This window comes from Colletes gigas, unplaced genomic scaffold (assembly GCF_013123115.1).
Source record: "Colletes gigas isolate AHSC1104 unplaced genomic scaffold, ASM1312311v1 Colletes_gigas_Sc00011, whole genome shotgun sequence".
NCBI lineage: Eukaryota > Metazoa > Arthropoda > Insecta > Hymenoptera > Colletidae > Colletes > Colletes gigas.
In genome coordinates this window covers 5,996,412-6,020,959 of record NW_025106640.1, presented here as the reverse complement: position 1 = coordinate 6,020,959, position 24,548 = coordinate 5,996,412, and the positions used below count along the sequence as shown (strand labels likewise).

The 24,548-nt window shown below is 45.2% G+C and overlaps 1 protein-coding gene across 7 annotated transcripts in view; it reads right to left on the bottom strand.

The window, feature by feature from the left end:
- Positions 1-24,548, bottom strand: part of LOC122398633 (NAD(+) hydrolase sarm1) — a 109,909-nt gene that overhangs the window by 3,163 nt on the left and 82,198 nt on the right. For 5 of the 7 annotated variants that reach the window (XR_006259205.1, XM_043398719.1, XM_043398720.1 and 2 more), the window contains 6 exons: positions 19,265-19,399; positions 16,141-16,358; positions 15,532-15,796; positions 13,332-13,499; positions 3,282-3,383; positions 155-2,155 (listed from right to left, as the gene is read on the bottom strand). Coding sequence is in view for 6 of the 7 variants with exons in the window: in XM_043398719.1 (XP_043254654.1) it covers positions 155-2,155; positions 3,282-3,383; positions 13,332-13,499; positions 15,532-15,796; positions 16,141-16,358; positions 19,265-19,399 (2,889 nt within the window). In the remaining variant the exon portion in view is untranslated. Of the gene's footprint in view, positions 1-154; positions 2,156-3,281; positions 3,384-13,331; positions 13,500-15,531; positions 15,797-16,140; positions 16,359-17,030; positions 17,212-19,264; positions 19,400-21,287; positions 21,805-24,548 lie in introns of those variants that run through there. The other 2 variants (XM_043398718.1, XM_043398721.1) reach the window with 2 other exon arrangements.

Genomic DNA, 24,548 nt, shown 5'->3' with positions numbered 1-24,548 from the left:
GTTCAATCAGCGAAGAGAGGTATAAATCCTGTGACACTGATCCTTGTCGTGCTTCATTTTTTACCATTTTTTAGATTTCAGTGCAAGTAGAACAAGTAGATTATCGCGACAGGAATTATTGCCACGCAGTACCCAATCATTGACATCAACTTACCCTGTGAACCCAGTCCTTGCACTCGCTGTCCTGTATACACCTTTCCAAAGCCTTGGGCGTCAACACAAGGAGGAAGTGTTTAGCTTGCCTGATGCTCTGCAGCAGGTTATTGTCGAACTTGCCAGCTTCCAGCCTCTCGACGTCGATGAACACCGAGAATCCCCGCAGCTGCAAGTGTACCTTCAGCAAGCTTGCCAACTGAGATCCGTTGGATCTTCTGTAACTAACGAACACGTCCAACGACTTGTCGGGCGACTCGTCCTCGCACGAGCCCAACAGCTGATTGTGCTGCATGTTCTTGATGGCGTCCAGTATCCTCAATCGGTGGATGCTGTTCGCGATCCCGCACTCGGTCAGAAGCTGATCCTCGGACAGATTTCTGATCGAGTCCTTGTCAACGCCAGCGTTGAGCATGCTGTACGTGTACGTGGAGAACTCCTGCCCGATCGACTGAAGGAAACTGTTCAGGTTGCCCGTGTCCCTGCTGCTGTAGTCCGCCATCTTCTTCAGATTCTGTAGCTCCCTCGTGAACCGTCTCCTCCTGATGCCATTCGTCAGCCCGATGTCCTCTTTGAGATTCTCTTCCGTCAACTGTAGCAGCAGGTCGCCGTCCACCCTGCTCTCGACGAAGTTCTGCGCGCACTCCGCGAACCCTATCTGCTTCACCCACTCCCTGACGTCCTCCGTGGACCACAGGGGCACCTGTTGGCTGAGCTTGTGCGGGATCTCCTCGCCGATCAAACGCAGCGCCTGCGCCGCGTACTTGGAGGCAATCGCGTTGGGACAACTGGCTACCTTCTTCAACGGTTCGATGGCGCCTATCTCACGGAAGATCTCTGTGTTGCCCTGCTGCTTCTTGATGCCTGCTTCCATGCAAAAGTGAAACGCCGCCAGATTCCTGGCCTCCTCCCTCTTCGAGCTCAACACCGGCACCAGCCTCTCCAACCAGTTCTTGCTCTGACCGTGAGCATGGGCCAGATTCGACTTGGCGAACTCGTAGGGATTGTGAGAGGTGACGAATGGCTCGACCAGGTCGAGGGTGCCCGACTTCAACACCGCCGCCTCGATCTCCTTGTTCGCCACCAGCACGGCGATGGCCAGGCACGCGTAGTACTTGATGTTGTCGTCGTTGTGGAAGGCCAGAGGGAACAACCACATGGGCACCTTCCTGTTGATCATCGCCTCCTGGTTCTCCGCCCCGCCGTACAAAGACAGATTGGCCAGAGCACCGGCGCAGTGTCTCAACGTCTCCACGTCGTTCTTCCTGCACTCGAACAGAACCGCGTCCAGCCCGCCTAGCCTGATCACGTCGCTGCAGGTGCCCTCGCTGTGCTTGAACAGGTGTTCCAGAATACCGGTGCCCACCCTGGAATGGTCCACCGAGTTTGCGTTCTTCGTGCACACGCACGCCACGTTCACCACCTTCTCCAGCCCGTTCTCCACCACGTGCGCTCTGTTCTCCGTGGTCAGGCATTGCTCCAGCAACCTGGCCGACGAGAACTGCAACTCGTGGTCGCTGGCCACGCAGTTCGTCATCAGCAGATCCAGCCCGCCCCTCGTTCTCAGAGTGTTGCACAACGTGTATCCCAGCTCGTGCCCGTGCGTCGGCACCGCCCACGCCTTCCTGATGATCTCGTTCACTCTGTTCAGGAGCAACGGCGCCTTGCCGTTTTTGCTCTCGTTCACCTTCAGCCGTTGCACGAAGCTGTCCAGGAAGTTGCAGTACTTGGTGATGGCTCGATCCACGTCCTGCGGATTCGACTTCGAGCAGAGGAGATCCAGATCGTCCAGAGGCAAAGATAGCAGCTCGTCCTCCGCTGGCCTCATGCCGTTCATCAATTGATTCACCGCGTTCGCCGCCGTGATCATCGACGACTTCGACGTCACCCCCTTCGAGGCTATCGTGATGCTCGATTGAGAGCTGGACGCCATGTGCTTCTCGTGGTTGAAGATGCCGGTCGAGGTGACCGTTTGCCGCTGCTGTTGCGCCGCCATGGCTTTCTGGAAAGAGAGAATTTAGGGCTAGGTTTATTAACTCTGTCTTGAGATCGTGAATATCGAGAGAAACGTTGGTCGATCCATGGTCTCGTGCCTGAGACTCACTTTTCTGGGATCGTCTTTAGCAATTTTATTATACTTGCTAGTCTATACTTGGGAAGCTAACAGAGCTATAAATCTTGGGAATAACAACCGTAACTCGGAAGTAAGCAGTTAGCTTGGCACTGAACAAACGTTCGAGCTAGGATCGCCTCGGGAGAGAATTATCACGAGCCTGTGTCACGTCCGGTTGTCCGTGGTTAATGTAAACATTATTTCTGTATCGCCACGCAACGTTAAAAGTATAGCGAGAAACTGCATCTTTCAAACATGGCGTCGGAAACCAACAGGTACAAGTGCAAGAAGAGGGACCATTAGAACCAATGTTAAGAAAGATAACAGATTCACTGTGTATACTATATGTTTAACGTTAAAGAAAATCCACACAAGAGATGATCGAAACGTTTTTAAACACTATCGAAGTTTTCACGATAATAGGGCGGAACAGGGCGATTTAAAAAATTCTGATCACTGGGTTTGAATTTCATCCAGGGTGAATTTTAGTTCCTTGGGCGTACTATTTTAGAGTCGAGGCTCCACTTCCTCCTGGCCATAGTGTTCTTCGATTTTCCGGAACGACGAGCCGCCTGACTCGGTGAAACGCTGAAAGACGACTGGCCACCGTTTAAATCCGTGGATCCCACTTTTCATCCGGCGCGGAACGATCGAGAGCGGTTGTTACACGCTGCGTATAAATTGCTTGACCGTGGTGGTGGCCTACGTCACGCGCCAAACGGCCACAGACTAGATCAAACGGCGAACATTCGTGGCCAGCCACCGGGGAAACGGATTCTTTGGTACCTGGCCAAACAGATTTTAATTGACAACTGGCCACCACACCGAGCGTCGTTTCTCTTCCGCCAAAGATACACGCGGAAACCGTGCTCCGAAAGAGAGAAACTTTCCACGAGCGAGAAATTCAAACTCAGCGATCAGAACTCCCGGCGCCATCTTGATAGCTGGAATTTTCTTCAAGGAGCTTATAAAAAAATCGAGACGAACGTAGTAATTGATAAATTGTTGTTTTCACCTTCTCTGAGCTGAAGGAATCGCTCTGCAGCTTCATCGTGGACGCCGCCATGTTGTTACTTTCTTGATGCGACAGATCGCCAGCTTTCAAGCTTCTCTGCTCCTGCAACGTCAAAAGGGAACGATTTATTAACATTTATATTCCGTAAATAGATCTTTACGGTGTTTAAACGCTTTTTGGTTGAGAAATATTGGGGAAATTGTTCCGGTAAGAGGCGGGAAACATTCCACGGGGAGGAATGTTTAATATTCAGCACCCGTTGCAGGGAATTAGCAAGCCATCGAAGGTCCACTTATGGCGTGTTAGCTAACGACGCTAATTCTTGGTAGTAGAAGCACCGATACGATCGCAATGCGGCACACAATCGTCGCACTGTGCAACACGCGCAGTTTTATCGTTCGAGCACGTGCGAATATTAATCAAAACGTTTCTGCGATCTCGTCGAATCTCGTTCCGCGCGGTAATCGACGCGAAAAAATTACTAAACTCTTAATCTCAATTACCCCCGTTGAACGGGATCCTGAACGCTCGACACCCTCTCTTTACTGTGCAAATACCGACTGGGGGGAAAGATCGATGGAAAAATTTAAAGATCGTACGAAAAGATAGGAACGCGTTGCGCAGTTTCATCTTGCATGGAGAACTGGAAAAGAAGCTTTCTTTTACAAACACTTTTGCGTTCTTTAATAAAAATATTCCTTTCGCTTTAATTTAAAAAGTGGCGCGAGAAAAATCGATGGCGAAGAAGTATACGCGACGTATAAAAATACAGAAGCGTGTAAGGAGGAGCGATCGATAAATACGTTTTGCATAAAAAATTCAACGGGGACCGTAGAGAGCTCGAAGAAAAATTGTGAAAATTGTCTACGACGATACGCTTTTGATATAAAATTCCTTTTACCGTTTGAAATCCTTCGAGGCACTCGACATCCTTGTTCCGATCGATTCGTTCACTTTAATGAGAGAAAATTGTGCGTTGTAGGTGGGAAATTAATGTTTATCGTTCATCACTGTGGGAAAACTACGACGCGAAGACACGAAGAGCGTGAAAGAGAATGGACGTTGAAGAAGCGCAGGTGGATGGTTCGTAACGCGAATCGGCGGGAAAAGCTTCGCGTGCGACTTTCCGCGACAGAGTTCCATAACAGTCTGGCCTGTCGAAAGCTCATCGGCCGCGGCACGACCTCTCCGGTCGGCTTCTGACGTATTTCTCTAAATATAATCCGAGCGTGTCGTCACGAGACGCGGTTCCCTGTCGTCGCGAGCCGCGGGATGGCTTCGTCCCAGCCACCTTGCGCGTCTCCCTCGCGTTTCCTGGCCTCCACGTGGCGTCGTAGATCTGCGTGTTATCGGCGAACGGACTTTAGAGCGCGATTCGATCGGGGGGAACTGCGTTCGAACGCGACGGAGGAGGAATCGATGGATCGGAGCGAACAAAAACAAACCGCGAACCTATCTTTAAAAAAAACTTCAAACAAACCCATTTGACAAATGGAGGCAGAAATATCCAAAGTCAACGAGCATTTTCAACGCGTACGAGACGGGTCCAAATATTTTTATTTCATCTCGTACGCAATTTGATCGTATATAGCGAGTAAAACGTATCGAGTTTGCAGAATTTCGGACAGATCTCATGTATGAACGTATCTTAATTTTTTTTGGAGATACAGATAGGTCTTTCGAGAAGATAAAAAGTATATCTTTTATGGTTGTCGTCGACCTCGCGAGAAATTTGGGACGTCGTGTACAGCTTAGGTTCTAAATCAGGTTCTCCTATAGATACAAGCTAAATATGGAGACGGTCGCAAACGGACAGAACATGCATGTTATTTATTTTTGGGAGCGTGGGTGAGACGTTTAGACCCGTGGACTGGAAACTTATGTGCCTTCGACTACCTTCGCGAGACCCGTATACCTCTTTTATTCGAATAAGGCGACGGGAGGATGTTTGTCACGATTCCCAGAGGCTCCTTTATTTTAATATTCTACCCGAGGGAAAAATGTTTTAGTGGAGGAATCATTTTCCCGCGAACGATCGCTGGGGATGCTAAAATATCCGAAAAATGTTTTCGAACGCCCGAAATACGGAGTTTCCTGAAACGATTCGTCGACAGCAACCTTCTGCGCGTCGATTAAAGTCACGAGACGCGTCACTCAGCTTCCAGAAACGTTGGGTCGCGAATTTTTGCTTTATTTTTGGAATGCCGGCCGCGCGCGTGTTGCAAACAGATTCGACAAATTTAAATGTACTCGTGCACGACGACTTCCAGATATTCCTACGATCGTTTGCGTCAGCGACCGTTCCAATGAAATTACACGAAAGCATCGTTAGCGTATCGCGTCGATAACAATTATTTACTAGCGTGGGTTACGTTTAAATCACAGTAGCGGGCAGGTGCGTTTCGCTAAATTTATATGCTCGATGTTGAGGTTCGTGCGGAATTCCGAAGTTGCATCTGCTTATGCGTACTCGTCAAACGCCTATGGGCGTTTAACGCACACACTGAACCGTCCAAATTAGCTTAAGTGTTTTCCAACGTCATTGGAGGGTTCACAGATCCTATGCACTCGTCTCGAACAAAGCACGCTGCAGAATCAACATACAGAAACAGAAGTTTTCCAAATCTCCGTCGAAAATCGCAGAGTTCTTTCGTCGTCGTGTTCTCGGAAGAGTTCAAAAACAATCCTTTCTCTCTTAATTTATTTATTAAACCGAAAAAATTCTTTTTACTTTTCACGGAATCGTCCAATATTTCGAGAGACCATCTTTCGGACGAAGCTTCATTTTCGAAAGAAAACTCGACGATTATTATTATCTTATTCTTGTCATCCGCACAACTGTGTGATACATCGTTTATACTTGCTGTCACAGCGAGAGCATTTATGACATAATCTGTCGCGGATAAGTTGAATCATTGTCCGGCTCTTGCCAACTGTACAATGTATGATCCCTCAAAAGCATTTGTGACACAATCATTGTGACACAGATGGTGATTAGGTTTAAGAAAGTGTTCTGAGAGTTGAACTAGCAATTGTAAATATTGTTCGAGCCTGTAACGATCAACCCTCGCCTTATTTCGCGTGAGATTGTTCTCCAAAACATGTGAACTCACCCCCTGTTCGCGATCGAACACCTTCCGTTGAATCACGCCGCGATGCACTGGCCACGGTGCACTCATCTCGCCGAAAGTGCATAACACTGACACGTGCAACGAACAAAATAAAATAAAATCAATCGAAAACCGTCTCAACGGACTCGATCCGGACGAGACAATCGAAAGTGTGTTCTCCGGTAAGGGAACGTGCACTCCAGAGACGAGATCGATAGATCGCGATTCGGGGCGTCGCGTCGCGGTACTAGGAGCCCAGGTGCTTCGTTCGGAGTCGATTAGGCGAGTGGCGCATAGGTTAATTTCGCGCTGGCCCACGTTTAGGTGCAACGAGGTGCCACGTGATGGATTTTTAGGCGGGATTCCGCGGCAGACGATGTTTCTATTTATCCGCGACCAAAAATAGCGGTGTTCGCATCATTCATGGCAGTATTCAAACGTCTGCACGGATTGTTTCGTTGCTCCAAATGTTTGCACGTGTCTTTTCGATGCCACCGGAAGCAACGAAGAACCAGCGGGGGCGTACCAATAAGAATTTCTATCGATTCAACGGTTTCAATTTACAAACAACTCGTAAGCGTTTTTAACGATTTCTGTATTTTGTTATTTCGTAGAAAATAAAATGAAATAAGCTTATCGCGATTCTGCTCTGCTGGTTGACAAAGTGAGTCATTTTCGGGAACGCATGTTTTGGAAGGGAATTATCACGCCAACTTCGAAGTTGACATCACAATTTAAATGAAATGGGCAGTTTCCTCTAAAATAAAAGAGGCCTGGAGATTCTTAATTTGCACGAACTGGTGGGAGTTGTTTTGAAATAAAGGATTAAGTTACAGGTGTCAACGAGGTAAAATTTCCTCGTGATCGTTGTTGATTTAAGTTGGGATGCTAAACGGAACGAGACGAGCGATCATTATGAAAGCGGTGTCAAGTCCACGAACAGTTAATGTTTTTTATACTCCTTCAATGACAATGTTATGTTCCTAGACACCTAACATACTATTTGTACTGTGAATTACTGGAAAATGGCACTCGTTGTTATTCTGTGGCTGCAGTGTGACGAAATTTCACCAGACGACCCGGCAGGCGATGGAATGCAGTCTGCACCGGCCCAACAATTTCGCCATCGTAAACAGAACGCTGTCGTTAGCGATTTTCAGTGCCAATATCAACAACTTCCTTTGTTCGCGAGAGTTTATTAGTTAATTATAAAGACATCACAGATCCTGCGGTTTTCTTTAGGGCAAGTAATTAAAATCTCGATGAAAATAGAGGAGGGCACTACCATTTTCGAGATTAAACCACAAAAATGAAATTTAAAGTCGATAAGGAAATTCTGGGAGCAACGATTCTTCCAAATGTTGTTTAACTGACCGATAACGTTTATCACTTTTTTTCATAACAGTGCAAACGAGGTCACCGGTCTGCATCGGTGGACCACGAAACGAGAGCAAAATTACGAGGAAATCATATTCAACGAGCGTTGTTTATCTGATTCGTTATCTTCGCGATAAGGTTATCAATTCTTTTAGCGTTTCTAAAAATAAAGCTGTTTTGATTTGGAAAAACTACGATAACCTGGCTATAATTGCTCCAACATTCGAAACCAAAATAAAGAACCCAAAATTCTATTTTTCATTCGATGCTGGTACGGTTAACAGGGTCTCTAAGATGCATTTTGTTTCCACTATTTTTCATTCGATTCAAGACAGTCTATATTATTAGAATCAAGAGGGTTTTTCGAGGGTCCCGAAGAGTTCTCCAGTTTTCCGAGGGCTCCATGGGAACCTCGAGGGCCTTGAACAAGTCCTTGAAAATCTCGGAGTGCAGAGGCAGAGGTAGCTGGCAATCCACCCAAGCGCATCTTTCGCGGTCGAGCGCTATTTCGGTTCCGGGAGATGATATCGGTGACATCTATTCCCCGTTGGCAAAGATTCTCGAAAATCCGACCGAAATTTGGAGGATGATCTCACTGGTCGTGATTGTACGACCACCACTCGCCACGATTCACGTTTCAGGCAACAAAGAAGCAGAATCGTTGCGAAACGTTACGAGAACAATTGCAAAATCTCTAACGATACAACCACAGTCCAACGGTTGGGAAATTAAAGAAATCTAACGAATGAAAATCGCGGATTCTTTCGTGGAGGACTATTGCAAACTATTCCATTTTAATTTGTAATTTCTAAATTTATAGAAAAAAATTCTCTGCTTATGTTTTCTATGATCAATGGTAGATCTTCTCCGATAAAACGAATTGAACACGCGTTACACGTTACGCGATACCTGGAATATGCTGCGTTCCACGGACGACGACGAAATTAAAAGATAACTAGGCGCACGGCTATTTTTCAATTAACGCGATCGCTGTAATCATTGGCGGGCGTTTGGCTTCCCTGTAATTTAACCTTCGCCGTTACGCGCGCCCTGCAATTACGCGCGCGTTTTCCCCGCTTGTCCGCGGCGAGGAAAACACGCGACTGAACGAACCCGTTCACGACACTTATCGTCCTCCTCGAGGTTAAAGAGCCAATTATCGTCAGCGTCCATCGGCTCGAGAGTCTCCGTTCTCGAGCGTCTTCCTCGCGAATGCCACAAGAAGCAGATCTATTCCCAATCGCGACGATCGTACGTTAAAAAATATTTACAGCTTCGCTCATCACCAACGGAATCGATCGATCGAACACATAACACGCTGGAAAATTTCATTTCTGGCGAGGACCTTCCCGAGTTTCAAAAAGATATTTTTCATCGCGGTTATTTATAAATCTCGAAGCGCCAACGGTACTTGGTTCGATAACTTCCGGTTCCAATGTTTGACAAACTAAGCTCGAACGCTCTGTCAACGCGTCTGGCGGGATTGCAAACACACTCGTGACGCTATCGTAATTTTCGAAAGCGCGGTGAGGATCGATAAACCAGCAGGTTTGTATTGAAACGGAAGTCGTGTGCGATGTAAAAACAAGCATACATAACTCGACGGAAATGGCCGTAACTCAGTGAGATTAAATGGGTCATAGGTGTTTACGCAAACCATCTTTATCGCTCTTCGCTAAATCAAACTCTTAAACCAGCCCCATCGACGAAGAACCACCCTGCAAACATTCAAACTTTCACCTTAACTTTTGACACAGAACGATCTCAAAGGTCTCGTCACCCTTCTCTGAATCACAAATGCGACTCGTATGTATAAAACAGGGGGTTGTACACGTTTCCCTACGATTTCTACTGTCTTCGAGCTGGTGAGAACCGATCGATTGCACCAACACTGTAATGCAACTTCATATTCCCAAGCTTGGCTCTCGAGACTCTAACTTTCGCCATGGTTTGCTAGAACCACCCTTAAACCCATCGAAAATTCTATATATCTGCAGAACTTCGAATCAGAATACCAAACGTACGTGGAATTGCAAATCACAATGCAAGTGATCCAGGACAAACCTTTTCTGGAGCAAGAGTGATGATTTATTGTTTTGTTTAGGTAAATTAGAAACGATCGATTGCACCAACCCTGTAATGTAACTTCATATTCCCAAGCTTGGCTTTCAAGACTCTAACTCGTCATGGTTTGCTAGATCCACCCTTAAAACGTACGTGGAATTGCAAATCACAATGCAAGTGATCCAGGACAAACCTTTTCTGGAGCAAGAGTGATGATTTATTGTTTTGTTTGGGTAGGTTAGAAACGATCGATCGCACCGACACTGTAAGCACATATTCACACGACCAGGTGGGGTTGGATCGTACCATTTTCGAGGCTTGGCCGCCGAGGCTGCCGCCGCTTTTGGGCCTCAGGACCGGAAAGAGACCCCGAGCGAGGCTCGACAGTTGCTGGCCCATCGACGCACGCGAACCGTCGTCTGTCGGCGCCAGGAACAAACTGCTTTGTCCTCCGAGTGATATCGATTGGTTGCCGGTGGTTACCGAGCTTTCCACCCCCGTGATTCTACCACCCCACGAGTGCAGACCGTATTTCGCGTGGGTGGACTCTGGACGCTCCACGCTCCTCTGATCTAGATTTTCGTTTCGTACAGAGTGTCCAAAATATTTAAAACACGACTCCATTTTCGAATGACCGCCATTGGTAACTCCGTAAAATAATTCATCGATTAAAAATTGTATACACGTTTTTTTAACGAATGAAAACTGAAAAATGAATAAGAATAATTTCTCAAGTTTGGTTACTTTCTTTCGCGAAGTGGAACTGTTGGTTGCGTGAAATATTAAAAGTGCATTTATCGAAACTGTTCCAGAACTTCGAGGAAGTATTATAGAAGGTCACGTTGGGGCTTTCGAGATCGATAGCGACCGTGAGCGATAATTTCTCGGTATCTTTGCTCTTATCTTTTATTGATTCTACGTAATGGACATTGAAAGCATGTTTCGCGAAATTGTCGAGTGCGTTCTTTGACTTTTCAAATTTGAAGAACTCTATGCGATCAGATATTTCCCAATATTCGAACGATCTATACATCGATGTGATATAATTTTGTTCATAACTCAATAACAATTTGAGTTGCCTTTTTGCGATAAAATTCTTATGCTTTTCGATCTTTCTTCTCGTTATTTTTCTACGCTAAGAAACCTCAGGAATACGAGGAAAACGATTGGTATAATTACAGTTCCATAAAAACTGTGTTGGACGTACAGGCACGTGTAACGTTCTGAGTCATCGAAATCACAGTATAAAACGATTCTCGAACGAGCTTGCCAATGCCCGCGATAACCGTGAGCATGATTTTTGGCAGCGTTCGCCGTCTGATCGATGATTAAGCCTTCCTAGATCGAATAGCCCGAATAATCCAATTGCAAGAAGTTGCGTAACTCACTTCGAGGATCTAGATTCTTTGGTAAACAAAGTACCAAGAAGCGTTTCGACACAGCGTCTTCGTAACAAAGGAACGAGGCTACGCGAAATTCGAAACTTCGAGGAACCTCTCTTCGAAGGTGTAAAAATGTTCGCGTAAACCGTGATTTCCTCCGCGGAGAAAGCCGAATATGAATAGTGTTTAGAAAGGTGGCAGGTAAACGATGGCAGAAATAGATGTCGTGAGAACGGATTCGCGATATAGAGAGAGAAAAAACAACCAAGCCTTCGCACGGGTCAGGGTTTCCGGGCGATTATAACACGCGATTTCGCGCGAGAACGTTTCACGGAAACCAGGGAAACCCATTGGCCTTTCGCGTGGCTTTAGAAACGAAGGGCATGCACGCGAATTATCCATTAGACGAGAGCCTTCTGCGCGTTAGAAATTCGTTGCCTGCGCGAACGTTTCGCCAGTACTCCGTTCGCGAGAAATTCCCAGCGGTCACGATCATCGTGTCGAACCGTAAAACGCATCGCTGTGGGCAAAACCGAGCTGATCAATTAGGGGATTAAAGGAAAAATGATCTTAATCTATTCCACTCGTCTGTCGTTACACTACTGGAGAATTGAACAGCTGCTTGAAAGTATAAACCTTTCACGTATTTAACTATCTTAGTAGCTGACAAAAAAGACAAAAATGGGAAATCAATTGAGAAACTAGATATTCTAAACTTTCATCGAAGAACCTAATTGGACTTTTTGTTTAACGAGTCCTTTGTTCGAAGCTTTTACCCGTCGAAGAATTCTGCCAATCCCTGGTTTGAAGTTACAAAAGAGGCTGCTCTGATCATTGGCAGGTCGAGGAACAGAGAACAACATGCGACGTAGAGTCATTGGCTCCGGTTCAAAAATTCCACCCGGTGACTCAAAAGCTACGTAGCGCGGTTAAAAAGGTCTAAGTTTAGCGAGCGCGCGTCGCGTAAATAGGCGCGTAGGCCTTCGAAAAGTGAACCGTTGTCCGCGTAATCAACAACGGGGATCCCTGTAATCGTGTTTCGCGAGTTCGATGATTTCCACAGGGCGAATAACCCGGTTTCGCGATGATTCTTGGAACCCACTTCCCGAACGACGAATTTACGGCTCGGATCTAAACGTCAAAGCGAGGCGAAGTTATCGTCGACGAGCCACCTACGAATGTTTCTCGCGAATCAGCCCGGAAGGTTTAACAGATTATCCGGAAGGACACCCGGGGATTTATCTATTCCGATCCTTCCTGGAATCTAAATCTCTACGATCAGAACAGACTCAAATCATTAATATCAGATCCAAATCTGTGTTTGTGATTCCCCTATCTCATTAATTGTCTCTAATCTGTATGAAATTTTGTTGAGCAAACGTGGTTGGGTTGGACAGTGAAATTTGTATGGAATACATCTGTTCTCAAGTATTGGCCCTAACCTGGGCCAATGCAAACACGCAGCGTCCTCAGCATTGGCCGCTTGATCCTATTCCAACAGACGCGAAAATCGTCGCGCGGCCAGGCGTCTCCTTGAACTAGAGGTTCAAACGTTTATCCCAGATCGAGGACGTCAGCCCCAAACTTTCGACCGCGAAAGTTCGTCACCAGCGAGAAGCCATGGCGTCAACGACCTCGGAGGATACTACGCTAGCGGAGCTCCGTGCCAAACTATTCCACGCGAGTCGAGTGTTCCTTTAGATCCTTTTGTCGCATAAACAAGAAAGGGGGTTGGACGAGTCATCCCCTTTTCCTAACATGTATCGATACTCGACGCGCATGGGGGATTCTGATATCGCAATTTTCAGGACTGTTTCTTGCACCCTTTGCACTCAGACGATCGCTATGGAATTTTAAAACGTGGAAATATTATCTTTCGTATGATCCGTAAGGAAAGTCGACCATCGATCTATGTAAAAGAAATCGTTTCTTTCGACTCCACTGGCACCCACAAGCTCTTAAAATGTATTTTACGGGGGAAAAAGATAGATTTTTCTTGTATCGTGAGCGTCACATTTTATAGCTCGTGGGTACAACGGTGTGGTGGGTCTAAAACATAAGTTCCCTGGTGCAAAGGGTCGATAAAGTGTCGAGAAAAGCGCTCGTGGCGGACTCACCCTTGCCGCAGCGACCCTTTTCTCCGCGGACACGCCATCGAGCTCGACGCGCGCCCTGGCCGCCGTCGCGGCGCTCTGTTCCTTGTAAGAAACGTCGCCAGCTTGCAACGCTCTCATCTCGGCGCTGTTCGCGATCGCCTTCTCGGCGCTGAAGCCATCCGTGACCACCTGAAATGTTACACAAACGATAAAGGCTGACACAAAACGTCCAGCTTGCGAAGCAACACTGAAAGAAACTTAAATTACTTAAAACTTAAATTATTTATTTGCAAAGGCTCTGGGAAGGTCTAACGAAATGACGAAGGAACACCTTATCGATCTATATATATAAGAGCAAACAATGCTTATCTTTTTGTGAAATATTTTTTTTACATTAACAATAGATATACAATAGAGCAAACAATGCTCCATTATTCTCTGTACAATATTTTATTAGATTATGGAGGAACACTTTATCGATCGACGTACGATAAAGCAGACAATATTGTTTTGTTTATAAAATGCTCTGGTAGGTGTTCTTTCGGAATATTTTTGCTCAAGAAATTTTATCATTAAAAAAAAAAGTGAAGGCGTAGAAAAGTAGACCTTACCATATCGTTCGATTATTCCCTCTATATTTTTACTCTATCTCTAATCAAATTCGAGATACAAGAATGTTAAAACGGTAATCAGAGACTGTGAACCAATATGGCGGCAGATGGAATTATTTTTGCCCAAGAAATTTTATCATTAAAAAAAAGTGAAGGCGTAGAAAAATAGACCTTACGATATCGTTCAATTATTCCCTCTACATTTTTAGTCTATCTCTAATCAAATTCGAGATACAAGAATGTTAAAACGATGATCAGAGACTGTGAACCAATATGGCGGCAGATGGAATTATTTTTGCACAAGAAATTTTATCATTAAAAAAAAGTGAAGGCGTAGAAAAATAGACCTTACCATATCGTTCAATTATTCCCTCTATAGTTTTACTCTATCTCTAATCAAACTCGAGATACAAGAATGTTAAAACGGTAACCAGAGACTGTGAGACCAATATGGCGGCTGCAGAGAGCAGCGCTGGGAGGCGACCAAGCTTCTCCTGGTTTCTTGGGCCATAAGTCGACCCATCGGAACGCGTCGAATGTTTAAAATTCACGAGGTAATGGAAACGACGGCCTTGGCCGTCGACGAAGGATGACGCGGTGAAAAGTTTGAACGTTGGCCGCGACGGAAGTGAAGTTAAAGATAGAAACCGAGCGGAAAGAGATCAGCTGTCGACAGCAGGCCGTGTGACATTCAAACGGCAAAAATAACCATCGGGATTGAAGTTTTCTGGACGCGTGAGAATCGTTTGTTTGAATGATTCGCGGGCCCGATTACGTAAAACAAAGAAGACGAACGATCGTCTCGGTGTTTACGCGAAACGACGAGGACTATGGAGCAAGAAGATGATGTTTGAGATAAGGGAGGAGCTCCACAAAGGAGCTTCGTGGACGAGTCGCTGTCAGTTTGGCCAGAGTCGTCTAGAGAGTTCGGAGTCCTTGACCTAGACTGGCCAGAGGAAACCGCACCTCCGGCCAAACATTGCGCAGCCTCGCAAAGTCCACGCGACATCGATTATTCTGCACGCAATATCGAGCAGGAAGCCAGTTTCGGTCTAAAACTGTCCCTCTCTGGGAAGAGGATGCCGTAATTCGTATCGTGAATCAAGAGATTTCAACGTTTCGGGTCCAAGATCAAATTCGGACCCATAAATCACCGATACTTAGATTCTAGCCCCTTTCCAAAGAATTATATCCACAGGGGATGTCTTGCACGAAATTTGTGTTTAAATAAAGTTCTAAATTTGGGTAAAAGTGTGAAGCTTCTTGTGTACGATTCTTCGAAACAGAAAATACGAAATAGAAATTCCTTGGTGCCACGATTTCTGATACTTTGCTAGATTCTGATCTTCAGGTACTGCAAGTATTTCTTTACTGCTCGGCCAAGTGGATGAAATAATACTCGATGACACACGTGAAGTAACAGTAGACGAACACGAACAATTATAGATATCGTTCTTTGGCGAGTATGGCATATCTAAAATTGCACTCGATAAATGGTCAACTTTTGTGCGGTCTTTGCAATTTGTGTGTAAGGAAAGAATATTGTTTCATGAATAAAAAACCGTGGAAAATTGGGGGTGATTAAAGCGAAGGTCAAAGGTAAAGGTCACCTTGGTCTTCGAGGCGCTGGTCATCTTCTTCTGCTCGAACTTCATCGTCTCCTGGCCAGCAGGCAAGTTCGTCATGTTCGAAATGTTCGACATATTGATCGGCGGGCTCATGCTGTGAAGATTGTTCAACGAGTTCAAGGAACTCAGCTGCGAGGGGGATCCACCGGTCAACGTGGCCGTCCCCGTTACGGGGGGCGGCGTGTCGGGATCGGGGAACGTCACCAACGGCTCCGTCAGGTCGCCCTCCTCGGTTCCGTTTCCATCCCTAAGTAAAACACCGGGTTCGATTCAATGAAACCACAAAGTGAAGCTCGATTCTCGCTACCGGCGTTTACGCGACGCGCGAAGAGCTTCGAAAATAATCACGGTTGATGCTGCTAAGATTGGAATACGCGTTTATAAATAAATCTTGGACGTGACTCGGACGATAACTCGTCACTGAGCCACTCCGACTACCACGGTTGGCTACATTTTCTTCGAATAATCCGCGAGCACGAAGTTCAGACTTTAGAAATATCTATTTTGCATTAAATTCCACCCACGAAAATAATAACCGCGGCGCACCGTTTCACCTTACCCGTTCGCGATCCTCGACACTTTTCTACCCACCTGTCCACGAGATTCTCCATGCTGCTGCGCAATCGTTGCGAGAAATTGGTCGATATGTTGTTCTTCATCTCAGAGATGCCGCGCTGAAGTTCCCTCAAGTCGCTTTTCATAGAGCTGGCTTTCATCTCACTCGACGAGGACGAGGTAAGAATCCTCTGCGAGGATTTGGCCACCCTGCTCGAGCTGCTGCTGCTCTGGCTCTGGTTCGTCGTCAGCATCTGCAGAGTCAAAAGCCGTTTACGTTCTATTTAAAATCCACGTGGCATGACTCACCATCTCGCCTATACTCTGTCTTCGCGCTCTATACTATTCCCTCCCAACCCTGCCCGCCATTTTACCGCGAATAATCCTTTTTCCGCGATCTTTCCACGCTTTCGGGGGACTTTGATCTCGTAATCGACCTTCTACGTCTTTTCTTTATTAATTCGGTGTCGATCGAAATAAACTTTGCATGGGTTAAAATGGACCCCGACTCCACCAACCAGTCAACCGTGTTCGCTGTCCATGATCCGTATATGGGTCATATCGTCGCGCTATTGTATACGCCTCTGAGAAACCGGACAGCGAACGCGTTAAGATTTATTGTTCTCCGGAATTTCCAGAGCAATACATTCTAGTTTCTCGAGCTGACCGACCATAAAAGTCCAAAGGATAATGAATGTGTTATTACGAAGTTTCTTACGATCAGCAAGAAAATTGCGACGACTCCGTTGGGGATCGTGCGAAAATAAACTCGTTGACAGGGGTCCAACTGGACGTCGGGGAAAGCAACAATGTTTCTTGGCGAGGTTCGTCGATCGGAAAGGCTTTCGCGTGGGGAGGAGGGGGAAACCCGTGGAAAGGCAAACACGATTTTCCAAAAATATCCGCGGAAAGAATCGTTTACTCACCATCTGGCCCGGCCCGTTCGATTAACCGTGAAGGAACGCGGATAACGGGGCGGTTGTCTGGTAAATATCCGAGGAGGAGGCGACCGATAGCGCCAAACACCGTACGAAATCGAAGAGTGGCGATGGTCTCGACGACGGAGAGCCTTAAGAAATCTGGCCTCAAGGTTCCCGGACCTGGAAGTTCGATCCGGCCAACCGAGCGGAAAAAACTATTCACGTGGGCGTTTCGTTACGTAAAACGCCCGGGTACGCCGGTCTTTGATTATTCAATTATTTCAGACGAGACAGCAACCATCGACGCGTTGACGAAGTGGCTGGTTGCTTCGAGAAGATCGAGTCTACAAATTAATTCACGGTTCCTACTTTAACGCGTCGAGTCAACGTTTCTTTAAATCATTACGCGAGTAATGTGCAGAGATACGAAAATTTCCAAGTACCAGGATTCCTTTGTGATGAGAGTTTTAATAATTAAAAAATTGAATTCGTTCGACAGGTGTTCCCAGAGAGTCTTCCGCCTGTTTCGATGCATGCCACGGTTCGTCATTGAGGTTAACGCACGCTCGAGAATGTCAGGTTTTCCCTTATTTCTCGACAAGAGAAACCGACATCCAAAGAGGACACTAGAAACATCTTGTAATACGCGTCGAATGGAAACTATTTATGTTTCCTTATTTTGATGAATTCTCAATTCTTGAATGGCCTCAAGCCTCAAAGAGGACACGTGGCGAAATGTGAAACAAAATGGGAGGAAGATACGCGGGACACCTGAGATTTGGCGTCAAATACAAGAACGTTCACCAGTCCGAAGAATGTCATAAATCACTGGCATTGTTCTCTCGCGGCTCTGCAAAGTAGGAAACGACGAGTGAAAGAGCCGGAGCTGAATGAATCTACGCTTTCACGAGACCGGGAATCGAGTGACTTGCAAATCCATGGAAGACGACCCGAGGCGTAATTAACAGAGAATGTTACAATGATAAGGGTATCAGTGGGCGGCACTGAAACACGTGGACTCTATATCATTGCATAATAGGTTGGCTCCGGCGATAGATCGCGATCCAAGCTCCTCCGGCCGAAAGAGATCGGCCTAAAGTGGGATTTCCTCAATTTTCAGCCCAAATTCCACCAGTTAAAATCCTCCGCGACTCCACAATATTTAATAAGTTCGTACGCTATGGTTCTATTAACTAAACAAAGCTGATTTAAATAACGATAAAAAAAAATAATTTTGTACGCAAATTTTGACGATATCATGTGCGTTGAGAATTTAATTAACAAATTGAAATATAAATTACGTGATTGTTTGGCTTTTTGTAGGCCTGGTTGGAAGAAAATTGTTCCAATTGACGTCCAAGCAAATAATTTCGACGATGAACTTCGTACGCTATGATTCTATTAATTAAACAAAGCTGATTTAAATAACGATAAAAAATAATAATTTTGTACGCAAATTTTGACGATATCATGTGCGTTGAGAATTTAATTAACAAATTAAAATATAAATTACGTCGTTACTTGGTGTTTTGTAGGCCTGGTTGGGAGAAAATTGTTCCAATTGACGTCCAAGTCATCGTCCAAATAATTTCGACGATGACCGCGCCACGTGGAGACACGAGTGACGATGATCGCGAATTAATTTTGGACATTCTCTCAGTACGGTTGCGGAATCGCGAAGGGGGTGAATAATTTCCAAGTTCCCGTGATCAGGAGATTCGAACACGGTGTGGGCGAGACGTCGCGACGCTCCGGTTCTAGTAACGTGACGCATTACTTACCGCGGAATAAAGATCATTTCGCGGGATCTTTAAATAGAAAATTCGAATACAACCGCACAATGTCTGCTCGAGGAGAATTTTGTCAACCTCTGTCGAGGAAAAATAATTTTCAAAAATGATCATTAAATATTCTCGAACTTGATACGATGCAACTTGGGGAAACAAGCATCGAAAATATGACCTTGAAAGTAATATCTTGTTTACAAATTATACGATTATCGTGGTCATAACGACACACCCTGTACACGGAGAAAAGATAATATCGATGAAACGGAGAAGTAAGAAAGTGTGTTTAACGCTTTGGTGTTTGCTGATTCAATTTGCCGTAACTCCATTTGGCTTTTAGATGAGTGTAAATATATCGTCTTACTTTGTTTTGGTCGGCGTTGATGTATCAATGAAATTGTTAGCAAACGATCGTTGTTTCTCATCCGAGATAAAGATTATCGTTAAATTCACCTGCGACGACGTGGTGACCTGCGGATGATGGCTGACGTGGCTTCTGCCAGTCGCCAAATTGTTCTTCTTTTGAAAATTCTCCATGACAGTGTGCATGTCACCGTTTTCCCCTCCCTCCGCTGGGAACTCCGACATCTGCAATAACAAAACCGACGAAATTCTTAACGAAACTGAGTACATTAATTTTCAAAACTGGTCTCTAATATTCCAGGCATTATAACTTGTATTATCACGGTTACATGTAATCTTGTATTATATGTACTGATTAATGAGATAACTCTACAATTAACAAGATAAGAATAATTTATGTTTCGTTCGTATTTAAATCCTTAATGGTATTCGTATATTATATTTGGTAGTTGTGCAACCATGTAATATTTTGATTCGGCCTTATCGCCGAATACAGTATACACAGATACGTGATTTGTAAATACCTGGTCAGTGAATGTCGAATATATTAGCATTTCATATTCGATAGTTGCATAAGTACAGAATGCTTCGATTTAATTATTCAGTATATTTTCACGCAGGTAACGACACGAGGACCAACGAATAAATTTTATAACATTATTACGGACTTACAAACTTTACTATTTAATTTCCATCAGTTTTTTTTAAATTTGTGAATTTCTATATTGAAATTTAGAATCTTTCGAACACGCTGCGTGAATGAATATAAGGTACAAGTGAATGGTGGTGTTTGATAACCACAGACTATAACATGTCAGATCGTAAATCATTTAAATCTACACCTAGTCATGTCTGCTTAGTAATACCAATAATTTATTCCGAGTGCTTCAAAAACAGTGCCAGATAGAAACGGCGAAAAGGATATAGCCGATTAAAAACAATTAAAAATCAATTCCCATGTTGGAGTAAAACTTCGATTTTTTGTGCATTCCTTGCCTGATATGCAATCTTTAGTATCTTAAGATTCAGCAAAACAACAGAGCAATAAAAGAAAATATTTATGAGGATATGTGTTATTTTCATTTATAGAGATATATTGTTCCCATTGTTTCGTTGAATGCCAAGATATTAAAGATTGTCGAGAACTATGAAAAAATTCAGATTTAATTGTTCAAATGAAATAAACATTGCAAATGAATCGCTACACGGAATTTTTATTTGCCGTCTAATCCCAGAATGAAATTCGCTGGTCAAATTTCGAAACTTTAATGCCCCCCACACCTCCCACCAAAAAAAATATTTGTTGCACCCTATATAGTGGTAGATTTATACTGACACAATTTTAATGGACAACGTACCAATATAAAGAAACGTTCGAGTTCTCCACTTTGTAAAACATTTGATGTACGTAACAGTAATTTGTCGTCACATATTGGCACTGCCGTTCGCCATACGGTAAACCGAGAGCAAACGAATCGAACCAGCGAAACTCGTTGGTGCACGAAATCAGGCGTGTACGCAAAACCGCTACACCCACGTGCGGTGTTAATAATTGCCCGAAGTCGATCCTACCAGCTGATCCCGGATCTTGAAAATTCGTTCGAAAGCAGTCGACCTTTCGTGCTTCACGGTTAATTGGCTCGCGTTCCGAACGGGAGGAAAAAACTATCGTGGGCAGGGAACGAAAAGTATGGCAACGTACGCGTGCCCGTTTAAACGCGAACGATTGAACCACGGACCGTCGCGGCCGAGAAAGAAAGATAAATAATCAAAATGTCATCCGGAGGCTTCGCGAGGCTCTTCGTTCCACGTACGTATTGCACGCGCGCCAGTAAGTTCTGGGAAGAAAAAAAAAGATGTGCACGATACGCGACGGTCTCGCCACACGTCTGTTACGTAAATGTGGTCAACGGTACGAAGGGAAACACTTCCACGTACGCTTATTGTGTGTCAACACGAGCGTTCCTCGTGCGCTCGACAGAGGAGTGGAAAAAGAACTGTTCTGGAAATGTAAACACAGAATGCACGCGTCGAAAGTGCACGTTTTCTGTTCGTCCCTGTTTCAACCTTTGCACCCCGCGCGAACGTATACAAAAACACGCTCGTTTCTTACCGATGCTGGGAGCACGGCGTTCGAAAGAGGTACCGTGAAGCGAGCCGAGACACTGACCATTTGACAGTTCACCGAGGGCACACTTCCTCTTCCAGCCTACTCTTTATCTGACGTTCTACAACACCCCACCATAGTCCTTATCTTCTCAAGAACCTCGACCGAACTCTTGCACCGTCGCCCTCTCGAAGCATCGCGTTGCGATTCCCGTATCTGGCCGGACACTGGTCGAGCAAAACACAGTCGATTTTCACGTGTCATCGTTAGTCGTTGGCTTGAGTCGCGCACGCGAGCGCGCGTCCATCCCGATATCCGCGAGCCGTCAAACGGCGTAATCGGCCGCTGTGTTTTTTTTCACGACGAGAGAAATGCAAGGACAGCTGACCGCGGTTTCGAAAATTAACGGAGACGGTCGACGTTCGGCGAACGGTTAGTACGATTAACCTCTACCGGCTGGCACAAAGAACGCAGAACGCGTGCGTACTGACCAACTGGTCAAACGATAAACATCGCGTGACGGTCGGAGTCGAACTAACCGGCTGCGGCGCGGAGGTGGCACGAGTGCCGCGACCCCAGCGCCTCCGACTCCGCGCGGCGACCCCGCCAACTAACGCATTCCGCATAGCTCGCGCGCACGTGAGAGAAGCCTCGAATTAAGAACGAAAACCAGGTCGTTCGACGGGATTCTAGGAAAAGACCAACACGAAACCGGCCGATTAACGAAGTCGCTTAATCGTGCCGCGGCACGCGGCCCGATCGGATGAACGCGATGACCTTTGACATTTATCTCCGTAGGTTGCTTCTTTTTTTGCGAAGGTAACTCACCATGCAGACCTCTGGCCACTGCGATTGTCTCTTTAACGAACAGATAGAAAGGGAAGAAGGAACTCTCGCTTCTATCGCGCCTCGTGACAGGAGCCATCTGGACGGACTCCTCGATAACCTCAAAAACTCGCGAAAAACTCTCGGTGCTATTTCTTGCCACGAACTACGCACGAAAACATAATGAACTAATTTACATTTATTCAGATTTCATTTTCATGCTAAATCGTAGCTCCGTTTCATGAATGAAACGTTACGTGGGAAAAACGAGAGCGAATCGTGGATTGTAATGGCCCCGTCTGTCAACTTTTGCGCGCGAAAAAAAGATGTCTGCGAGGCTCCAACGAAGGAAAGTGTTTTTACTCGCGGCTCGACTATTGGAAGACAAAAAATACCGCGTTTTTACCGCTGTCGTTCCGAGAATCGAGTTATCGTTGTCCCAGTTTATGTACGTTCCCCTTGAAGAGTGCGGGGGAGGACTGCGGGCACTTAATGGGATCGAAAAATTGATCGATTTTACGGGCCGACTTCTCAGAATCGCGATGTTAATTGAAACAAGAACTTATCGATAAACCGTCGCGCGATCGCTTTGCTTTCTAACAATAATCAATTTACGTCTTAAACGGGACAAACTCATCATTGTGCAAGATTAGCAAAACGTGAAGTATTACGCGTTTATAAACATGATAACTGGGTCTCTCTCGATTAGAAACGCCCCCTATGTGCAATCAGGAAAGACAAGGTAACTTGTCCGGGTTAGGTTAGGTTGCTTGCCCACTCGTATGCAAAGTCTACGTAATATATTTCTGATACATACGTATGCAATGATGCAATTGAAGACAGAGATCTTCAAATAAACAAACGAAGTGAAGAAACATCGAAAGATATAATCATTAGTTGGAAATAAAAAGCACATGATATAGTTACCCGTGGTACATTTGTAATTATAAACCTCGTGATTTGTTAATCACTCTATAGTTACCAAGCGGAACTCAAAAGTCATGTAACTGCCCAAATATAATTTCATTTAACTCGTGTTTCACGTTAATAGGTTAAGGTCGTCGATGCCGGTAAAAATGATTTTACGACCGTAGTAAATATTAACTACGGAGTACGTATTAAAAATAAAATTTATCGTATACACGAAATAAGGGAAGACATCTTTTCTTTATGAAACGAATGGAGAAGTTTTCGATCGTATTCGAACGCGAAGCCCTGGGAGTTTTTAGGAATACGTAAAAATGTCCCTTGTAAATATTGGACGACGATTTTACAGCCGCTATAACAGTAAAACTCTATAGAAGGTTTGTGACTACAGGCAACACATGGCAGTCCTTGACTGATTTATGCTTCGAAAGAATGCAGGTTCTTCTTTATCTATGGTCGAGGGCGTAACGTGAAGCACGTCCAAGAATTCAGGCCAGGACTTTTGGCTATCGCCATGTTATATGCGGTACTGAACGAACGTCAGCCATTATCACCATAGACTTGAAGCAGTGGAAAACCCTCTCGAGGAACAAAATTATTTTTTTCCAGTACTGAAGTTTATACGGAATATGGTTAATTTTTTGAGAAAATTGTTATTGAAAACCCTATAAAAAATTGGAGAAATTTATGTGTAGTTCTATTAAAAAATGGAATGTGGGCGTGCCCCATGGTGGGCCCCAGTTCCATATACAACATAAAAGGGTCCATCGACCTTTACGATACTAAAAATGAGGCGATGTCAGTATCCCAAGAAAACAGTTTGTAACAATTTAGGGTGATTCGATTTGTATAACACATAATCGTTCAAAGAAAATTTAATATGGATTTTGAAATAGATTTTTTTTTCCTCGATCCAAATAATATTGCTTCTGTAAGAGTGGAGACCCTTGGACCCGTTAAATCATCCTCGATCACTACGGAAGCGAGCATCTGGTGGACGGAAAAGAGGGACACAAAGGCTGGAATGCGGTCTAAAGAGGCGGTCGAAGAAAATTCGAGAAGCGCGTCGAAACGTCGGGCAGGAATTTTGGCGAAAGTGTACCGGGTGTCCTCGACGCCTTTGGTGCACGTGCTGGCCGACGAGCGGAAAAATGAGAAGTTTCCAGACGTTGAAACGCGAACAGACGGAGAGGTATAAAACGGAGGAGCGAAGCAAAAAGAAAAGGAAACTGAGAGCGAGGGAAGGAAGGACTTCGACTCGATAAAGAGGGGCGTTCGAAAAAGAGCAATAGATAAAGTAGGTGCGGCTGGCCGCCTTGATAGGTCAGCGACCAAATAATATCCCTATCGTGCCTTCTTTCCAGCATGGTTGCGTTCGTTGGTGGGTCGTGCAGCGACCGACGCTCTTTGGCGCCACTTGATTTATCGTGTCGTAAACGGCGCCGTAAACGCGCCGTTACAGTTTCCTTAATGCCTACGATATACCGTGGATTGATTTTCCCTCGAATTATATAT